The 9,419-nt window shown below is 37.7% G+C and overlaps 1 protein-coding gene across 3 annotated transcripts; it reads right to left on the bottom strand.

The window, feature by feature from the left end:
* Positions 1–2,387: 2,387 nt before the first annotated feature.
* LOC149629988 (uncharacterized) lies at positions 2,388–8,812 on the bottom strand. Of its 3 annotated transcripts, XM_089851669.1 has the most exons (4): positions 7,816–8,812; positions 7,649–7,740; positions 6,975–7,186; positions 5,200–5,375 (listed from the first exon to the last, which is right to left on the bottom strand). In XM_089851669.1, exons 2-4 carry the CDS (start codon positions 7,709–7,711, stop codon positions 5,279–5,281), a joined length of 372 nt encoding a protein of 123 aa, XP_089707795.1. In that variant the 5' UTR covers positions 7,712–7,740; positions 7,816–8,812; the 3' UTR covers positions 5,200–5,278. The 3 variants fall into 3 exon arrangements, with proteins under 3 accessions (XP_089707796.1, XP_089707795.1, XP_089707794.1); XM_089851670.1 differs by lacking the exon at positions 5,200–5,375 and adding an exon at positions 2,388–2,494 and having other exon boundaries at positions 7,649–8,812; XM_089851668.1 differs by having other exon boundaries at positions 7,649–8,812.
* Positions 8,813–9,419: the final 607 nt, after the last annotated feature.

The raw sequence follows: 9,419 nt of genomic DNA, 5'->3' as shown, positions 1-9,419 counted from the left end.
AAAGAAAGATTGCGCTTACCATTTCGGAGTACGTTGGACGGTTGGACAAAGAATGGAATCTGAATTTCCATAACGCTTCGAATTGTAGGAGTCGACCGCCAGGGGGCAAAGTGGCGCGCAAACGAAAAATAGACCTTAAAAATAGGCCAAAAAAGGCGGGAATGTCATATTTTTTTAAGGGAACGCGCGTCGTCAAAACCTTCTTGGAGAAAAGAGGTGAGATGGAGTTGACCTGTTGATAGTTTTCACACATGGAGGATTCATACCATTTGGCCTATTTCGACTCCATCTCTTCTCTTTCCTCTCTGGCGTCATCTTGTTTGGCCTATAGGTAGATTTCACACATGGAGGATTCATACTATTTGGCCTATTTCGACTCCATCTCTCCTCTTTCCTCTCTGGCGTCATCTTGTTTGGCCTATAGGTAGATTTCACACATGGAGGATTCATACTATTTGGCCTATTTCGACTCCATCTCTCCTCTTTCCTCTCTGGCGTCATCTTGTTTGGCCTATAGGTAGATTTCACACATGGAGGATTCATACTATTTGGCCTATTTCGACTCCATCTCTCCTCTTTCCTCTCTGGCGTCATCTTGTTTGGCCTATAGATAGATTTCACACATGTTCGACGCTATAAGCACAAGCAAATATCCATAAGTTCGACTGAACTTTGGAGGCTCATAACTCTTGTTCTATTGGAGCTACGTGGATCTCCTTTTAGTATGTTATAGTCCTCTTTGCTCCCCATACAAGGATACTTTAAAATTGAGGCTACCTCAATATCGTCGTCAACTCATTTTTTGTCTCACTTATTGTTATCAGGTTACTTTTGATTTATGAAAATGAACTTTGCAGGCTCGTAACACTGGTTCTATTAGAGATACGGAGATGTCCTTTGAGAATGTTATGGTCCACTTTGTCCCCCATCCAACCATACTATAAACTTAGGGCTACGACAAACAGGGGCCGAGTAATTAAGCGAGGCTCGTAAGTCTGGATCCACTAGAAGTGCTATAGCCCATTCGATAGGTAATTAAAAGCAGATTCCTCTGTTGGTAAAGGAGTTAGGGGCGAGCGAGTTTCAACGATGTGCACTTTTGGTTTTTCTATCTATACACTTTTGATAAAACCCTTCCAAATTTCTTCAGGATAATATAATTACATTTCTATTTAGTATCAACTTTGCAAAGTAGTTTGCCTTGGGAAAGCTCAACCCAAATACTTCTTAATTCCTCTCAATCCCGTTTCAAAGGGCTAAGTAATTAATTGTCTTAAAGTAATTAATTAAGCTAACTTTGGAGAATTACCAATTAAGTTTTTAAAACGCTTATTTATTGTTCACGGGGGAAGTTTGTAAAAATGCACTGAAACTAAAAGACGCCTTCTTTAACATTTTATTCACAAATTTAAACAATTGCAACGGCTTAAAAATTTAAACAGTTTATTAAATTTAAAATATTTTACGTAACCATTAGGTGGCAATTTACATTAAAATTTATTACATTAAAAAATAGTAATAAAGATTAAATTAACGCAAAACAATTAATGGAATGATAAAAAGTTATAATTAATTGAAACAATAATATTTAAATTAAAAGAAAATTTAAATACAATACAAAACATTTTATGAACATTATTTAATTACTTTGTTCGCCATGGACCCTCGATTTAAGCTTCTGCATGTTACGTTCACTTTTGCACAGATTTCTCCACTTATCATAAAGCTGTTGACTGGATCTTTTAATCCGGTATTCTCGGGCTATTTTCGACCAGCAGCGACCATAATTTTGTACGCCAATAAACAGCGGGTCTTCCTCGTCCTCTGTCCAAGGCGTCCTGCTTTGTTTGGTCTTAGGCTTCGGCTTCGATGTACCGGGTTGGCCGCCTTTTCTTGAAGCGTCATCGCTATCGATGTGGCTTAATTATGGGCTAGACCATCTTGTTTCTACTCAAACGAGGTATTTTATAGAGTTTCATAAGTACTGATCACATACGAAGGGTTTTTCACCTCTGTGAATGCGTTGATGCGCGATCAAATTACCCTTCTGCGTGCTTGAAAAAACACACTGATCACACTTGAACAGTTTTTCACCGCCATGAATACGTTGATGAACGATCAAATTACACTTCCGCGTGCTTGAAAAAACACACTGATCACACTTGAACAGTTTTTCACCGCCATGAATGCGTTGATGCGCGATCAAATTACCCTTCTGCGTGCTTGAAAAAACACACTGATCACACTTGAACAGTTTTTCACCGCCATGAATACGTTGATGCGCGATCAAATTACCCTTCTGCGTGCTTGCATAGTCACACTGATCACATACGAAGGGTTTTTCACCGCCATGAATGCGTTTATGTTTGATGAAATTGTACTTGTTCACATTTGAAGCCCTTTTCTTCTTTACCCATTCTAATGCGACGTTGTAGAGCCTTTTTATATTCAGTTGAATATTTGAAGCCCTTTTTACGTTTCTTCTTCAATTTCCCTACAAAAAATATAAACCATAAACATCACCTTCTCAAAATAATTTTTGTTCAATCGTTTTAACTTATTGCCAGATCTAACTTATGTTTAAGAATGTAGGACTGATTTAATTACTAAAATAAGAGGTTCAAAATTTTTATGACATTTGTTGTAAGTTCCTCCATGTGGAGGTTAGACAGTTCCCGTAATCTTACCCCTAACGATTATAATGGAGTTGCAGACTTGCAGGCAATCATTTGATGATGAATAGCGAAATTCCGTGAACATTTAGCCCCCCCCTCCCCAAAAAATAATCCGTAAACCCTACCAAAAAATTGCTGTTAGCAACGTAAAATTCTGTAGCAATATATAAAAATTTTTAAACATCAAACAGTAAAATTTAGAAGAAAAAAAATCAGATGGAGACAAGAAAAATGTTTCATGTTCTTTCGAAGGGAGTCCCAGTAGTGTGTTCTAAAAGCTAAGCACAACTAAAAATAAACCTAAGACGAGTGAAAATCCTACATAATCGGTTCCGTAGTCTTTATACATAAAAGGTTGTATATCTTTAAAATACGAATAATTTCACGTTGACACAAATTTACGAAGAGTTTTAAAGGTCAACACATTTTCCAATGAACCCATTATGCAATTTTTAGCCACATCGTAGTATACGATAGGCTCTTAGTTTGACCCGAGCCGCAGTATTACTGGCCGGGGTTTTCGCTTTCGTTATCGTCAGATTTTAGCGTAAATGGAACCAATAGTGGTAGCTGAGCTCAGTTAGAGATTCTATTTTAATTAAAAAAAACTTTTCACACCGCACCCGGGAATTGAACCCGGCTGGCTGGCGCAGCAGTAAGACACGCTACCACTGTGGGGTCGGACACTTCTGATTTATTGTTTAGGGTCTTTGAATTTTTTCTTTTTATTTATGTGCTAATTAAATAGATAACGATGTGGCTACTATTAAGTCCCAGCCCTTGGGCCATCTTGTTTATATTAAATTCTTATAATAACTTTAAAATAGTTTGCCCAGATTTAGCCCCCCCCCCCCAAATTTCAAACCCTAGCGACGCTACTGGCAACGCTGGAACATTAACCGATGTTGCAATTTTCATAAACTCGAGAAATTTTCCCCGATAAAATAAATATCCGTTGACATTGATCAAATTCCCTGATCTACTTGGCCTATTTATAAATTCCCTGACATTCCCTGATCTGTGGCAACCGATACCGAATCATGTACTAATTAGTATGTACTTGGCCAAGTGCCACGTAATTAGCCTTAGCCATTATACACAAAGCCGTTTCAGGCCTAAATGGACTTGAAATTAAAAATGGACAAACTAATGACGCCCCTATTCTTATCAAAAGTAGTCCACGGAATCCCTAGCTGCCCTGCGCCAACGAAACTTTCGCGTAATGAGATGTTTAACAAAGTTCTAAGATGAATTGGGATAGGTACAAAACTAAGAAGATTTCGTACTAAACGTAGTACCATCATAAGTCTATTATGTAGGGTCCCCATAAGTTTTGAGACAAAGACAATTTAGGTCATAAGCAAATGCCCCTAATGAAGGTAAGGAAATTTCATCGCCCCCTGGCGGATTCTAGAGGTACCACGAAGCGGAAATGAAATAATCCAAGTTCGTATTGCGCGTGTCTTAGTCTTAAAGACTGAATCGTAGGCAGCCGTTTAAAAATATTCCGGCGGAGGTTAAGCCTTGCCATTTAAAGTCTAATCGAGAGAAACTGCCAGATAAATTACCTCAGACAGTTAACTGAAAGTGTAGCTTGTTTTCATCTTGTAAAAATGACAATGACCGCTTTCATTTGTCTCCGCCGTTATATTTAAAGTATGTGACATGAATTTAACAATTAAACAGCCATGTAACCGGTACCCCCCCCCATTCCCCAATTGGTGAAAAAGTTGAAAGTCCTATCCTAACTTCCGGTGGTATAAGCAAACAGCCTAGGAACTATAGATGATCGTACCCGCCAAATTTTCAAAATGCTAATAAGAGTACAGTGCCGCCGGCAGCATAGGACCTAATTGGGGACTCATACTTATGGGGGCCTTACATAATAGACTTATGGTTCGACCCATAAAGAACGCGGCTATTCAACCTTTTCCCCTCGTTAAGCCTGTTTTCACTGCCGAAAATTTCACGGAACAGTAAAAAAAATTCCGCAAAATTTTGCGGAAAATTCATTAAAAAAACGGCGGCAAAACGTTTTCACTAAAACTTGTAATATCATGAAAGAGTGCGAGCTCGCGGAGACCAAGGCTTAACAGTTATATTGAAAATGCACCAATAGTAACCTATCGATTTTCTTAAAATTTATCGTCTTTGTAAAAACGTTAATTTTTTATCATATAAATAACAATTAAGCCAATGTTAACTATACATTTTTACAAATTTAACTCGACAACACAAACGCCTTCAATTAAATAAAAATGGCGTCGAAAAAAACCTCGCGAGCTAACCAAGACCAAGCCTATGACGTCACGCATTCGTCGATTCCTATTGGCCACCGCTTTCCTTTCCGTAAAAATTTGCGGAAAAATAGTAAACCAATTCCGTGCTTGCCGCACAGAAATCGCGAAATTATGCGGCAAGTTACCTCTAAAAAAACGGCGCGGAACGCGGTTTTTCCTGCGTTTTGGGCCAGTGAAAACCAGGCTTTATGAATTTCAAAAACACATACCTGTATTTTGATATCTTTGCGTCAATTTTGACTGAGTGACGAATCTCTTGCATTTGCTGAAATGTCACCAGTGCACTTTCATACTGGAACTCCGTCACCAACCTTCTGGCTTCCCTTTTAAGTTGAATGTAACGTTCCATGTCACGGTTAACATCATCCTGCTCCAGACCCGACATGATAACGTGCGTGCTCTACGAAACAAAATTTTAAATGATTTAAATCACTGTTCCCATGTCTTAAATAACCAGTCAGAAGCAGAGCCCACTCGATCACGCGCTGACGGACGCGACTCGCGAGCGACTCGGTTACCAGGGCTGGAAATAAGACAGGTTTACAAGTCCAAAACCAGTTTTTTAATTGCTCGGAGTCGGCTACAGCAGCCTGGAAAAAAGTCACCCCAGCGCCGTCTACAATAAACTGGTTTTTTCGACCATTTACCCCTTACCCTATCCTAAATTTTTTACGTATACAAATTTAATAAATATTTAGATAGTTCAACCCTTTTTGAACTGTACGATTAAGATTCCCTACAAAAAATTCGGAATTACCAAAACAATGGTGTCAGACCATTAATGGAATTGAATGGACTCCAAAAAAAAGACATTTGCGGTGATCATTTTTGTCAAGTTGACTATCACGAAAGCTCAAAAATACATATACTATCGGCATAAGGACATTATCTCGCTCAAAGGGACCAAGATTCTTAGTTACGGTTGATATGTATGTATGTCCGATTTGGTCAGCTATCCGTCTCATCTCAAGTGGTTTAATAATTGTATAGCCTAAACAGAGGCCGAGCGCATTCGCTGCAGAGTAATCCGGCATTGAACATTTTTCCCTCCTTCAAAGATTTCTCACGACAGCTCTTCGTGATTTTTACTAAGCGCGAATTTACCTCTTGTGTCTGAGAGAGCTGGGGGGTTCTGGAAATTCTCTTACTTATTTTTTCCCCTTAGTCCTTCCTCTCTCGCCTACCCGTGTGTTTTAGTTTGATTCCCAACCGCTTGGGAGCGTTATCTCAAAGCTCGCGTCTAGACCACGACCGGCTTAGGATATCGGTCGTGGCTGATTTTGAAAATTATTTTTCTCTCCCGCGAATTTCACGAAAAATTCGGAAGGTGCCCCTATACAAAGTCTACGTCACATCTAGCAGAACTAGATGTTTTTGCTAATAGATGCGCTTGGGCCCTTAGAGATATGATGTCCTTATGCTATCGGTTAATGTAGTTCCTTCTCTGTTTTACTCGAATCTAGCAATTTACTTTCATTATCATAAGCGGTTTCTAAAAATTTCCTATCTATATTACGAAGTTATAGCAGACGCCATAGTAACAAATATGTATTTTTTAAGTGAAATAGATAAAGTTATCCATCCGTCCCATAATTTCAAAAACGATGGTCGCGCGAGCGCGAAAACCCGATATCCAAATAGAACTCTAGAAGGATATATGTTCTGAACTCAATGGCCACTATCCCTAACCGGAGGAGACGAACATTTCGCTCAGTTACTCGGTCCCTGTTTGTCCTAGCCCTAAGTTTTTAGTGCGGTTGGATGGGGGGCAAATAGGACTATAACATACTCCTAGTATGAACCAGAGTTACGAGCCTCGAAAATGTATTGCTAAAAATCTAAAGTAAACGATGTGGCTTAATTATGGGCTAGACCATCTTGTTTCTACTCAAAGGAGGTATTTTATAGAGTTTCATAGCTCAATCGGGGATAGATGCAATTTTAGAAGTGGCGCATGCGTATTTCAGTGAAAAATAATTCAAAGATGATATAATTTTACCGGACTGACGGTGTTATCACCAAACCGGTGGATCCACACACGGTTAGGTTCCGCTTCAGGCTGTCCAATGTCCAGCCCAAAGAAAACGAAACCGGTAAGATCCACGCATCGTTCGTGTTTGATTCAAGGTGACCAGTGTCCGGCCTGTTAATTACCATACCTGGCCACCAAGAATCTGTCCAAACGATGTGTCCGTGCCCAGAGTCCGGAGTCTAAAGTAAATAAATAAATGAATGAATAAATAAATAAATAAGTAAATAAATAAGTTAATAAATGAAATAAATATAATAAATAAAATAAATATAATAAATAAAATAAATATAATAAACAAAATAAATATAATAAATAAAATGAATAAGTTAATAAATAAATAAATAAGTAAATAAATAAATACGTAAATAAATAAATAAATAAATAAATAAATAAATAAATAAATAAATAAAATAAATAAATAAGTTAATTAATAAAATAAATAAAATCATTAATGGGGAAAACAATCCTATTTAATAATAATAATAATATTGTCACGGGACTTAATTTTAAACTAAGTGAATTTTCACAAAAAAATAATAAAATAAAATAAAATATGTCAGGCAAATATTTTCGCTCTTAATTCACTCTTAGTAATTTAAGTAATCAAATAAATTAAAACTTTTTAATTAATAGTTACTTACCAGAAGAGAAGTTTTAGCCCAATCAGGGAAAATTAACTGACCATAGTCATCAACGCACGACATGTTTGATGCTTGCAAACTTTAAATCTAAACTAAAGACACAAACACGAGCCAAATATATAAGGCAAAGAAAACCCACGAATTCCATAAAGTATAATTTACATTACTGGTTTTCAGGAAGTCTGTTTTTAATTAGTTCTTAGGAAAAGGAAAAAGGTGGAGGTCCAAGGATACAAGATAAAATAGTACGCCCCTCTTTTTTCTTACAAGGCTTGAATTTATACCTTATCTTTTTAGTTTCCTCAACACGCCAATGTTACACTTTTACTCCCACTTTATCATAGGTTAATAATTTCCTGTATAAGTTTCTAAGAAGGACCTCCTGTAGCCTAAACTTAATATCTCGGCACCTGTTTGTCGTAGCCCTAAGGTTTTTAGTATGGTTGGAAAGGAGACAAATTGGGCTATAACATACTCAAAGGACATCCCCCTATCTCTAGTAGAAACAGAGTTACGAGCCTGCAAAGTTTATTTTCAAAAATCAAAAGTAACCCTCTAACAATAAGTGAGGCAAAAAAATAAGTTGACGACGATAATGAGGTAGCGTCAAGTTTAAAGTATCCTTGTATGGGGAGCAAAGAGTACTATAACATATCCAAAGGAGATCCCCGTAGCTCTAGTAGAACAAGAGTTATGAGCCTCCAAAGTTTAGTGCAAAAATCATAAGTAACATAATAACAATAAGTGAGACGATACCATAAGTTGACGCACATTTTGCTTAATTACTCGGCCCCTGTTTGTCGTAGCCCTAAGTTTTTAGTATGGTTAGATGGGGGACAAATTGCACTATAACATATCCAAAGGACATCCTCGTATCTCTAGCAGAAACAGAGTTACGAGCCTGCAAAGTATAGTCTAATGCAATTCCTATGGAGGGGTTTGATTGTTTACGTTTTGCTTAATTACTTGGCCCCTGTTTGTCGTTGCCCTAAGTTTTTAGTATGGTTGGATGGGGGACAAATAATAGCGCCAACATTTAAAAATTTTGTAATGGCACGTGCAGCCTTTTACTGTGCTAAAGTCTCGTGACTACGATCTTCCCAACAATTCTTAAGCTGGGCTTTTGTTTTCGAATTTAATTAATTTTAAGGGGTCATCCGTAAATGATCCCAGAAGTATATAATAATTCTCTTCGAGAGAAGTGTACCACAAAGCTGGGTGAGTGTAACGTCACTCTTCCCAACATCGGAACACTTAGAGCAAGGTTACTAAACCGAATCACATACGCGATAAATAGTTCCCTCATCATTACTCTATTAGCGTTTAAATATTTGGCAAGGCGCGCTTGTGCATTTTGTCCCACGTCAAGACGAGGTTTGTGGGATGATTGCTGGGGATTTAGTGCCAAACAACTATTGAATTCACCTTACGGTGCGATGCCCATTTGTAGTTTGATGAGCGGGAAAGCAAACTAAAAGGGTGAACCTGGGAAGAATGACGTTACAGAACTAAAGCATTAAGAGGATACTAAGTGTCATCCTTCTTCTGTTATCCCCTTCTGATGATCCTTATCATAACTTTTAAACGGTGGCCTGGATGACAAAATGCCATAGAACATTTTCGACTTAAAATCGCTCATAGAACCCGTAGTAGTTCGGTTATACCACCATTTTAGAATAACCCTGTATATGAGCATTTTTAGTCCTATATTTTCCTATAAAAACACTTGATTTTATCTCCTATAAAATCCTATAATTCCGGAAAAAATTTC

The sequence above is a fragment of the Phalangium opilio genome, unplaced genomic scaffold (genome assembly GCF_054372755.1).
Source record: "Phalangium opilio isolate 3A_F unplaced genomic scaffold, DU_Popi_V2 ptg000105l_1, whole genome shotgun sequence".
Taxonomy (NCBI): Eukaryota; Metazoa; Arthropoda; class Arachnida; order Opiliones; family Phalangiidae; genus Phalangium; species Phalangium opilio.
Note: the sequence above shows the minus strand (reverse complement) of the source record. Positions and strands in the feature narration are given on the sequence as shown.

Coding starts and splice junctions, on each gene's coding strand:
- LOC149629988 (XM_089851668.1), bottom strand. CDS start 7,711: ATGTCGTGCGTTGATGACTATGGTCAGTTAATTTTCCCTGATTGGGCT. Junction 7,187..7,648: donor GGGCTAAAACTTCTCTTCTG/GTAAGTAACTAT, acceptor TATTTACTTTAG/ACTCCGGACTCTGGGCACGG. Junction 5,376..6,974: donor GTGATAACACCGTCAGTCCG/GTAAAATTATAT, acceptor TTTGTTTCGTAG/AGCACGCACGTTATCATGTC.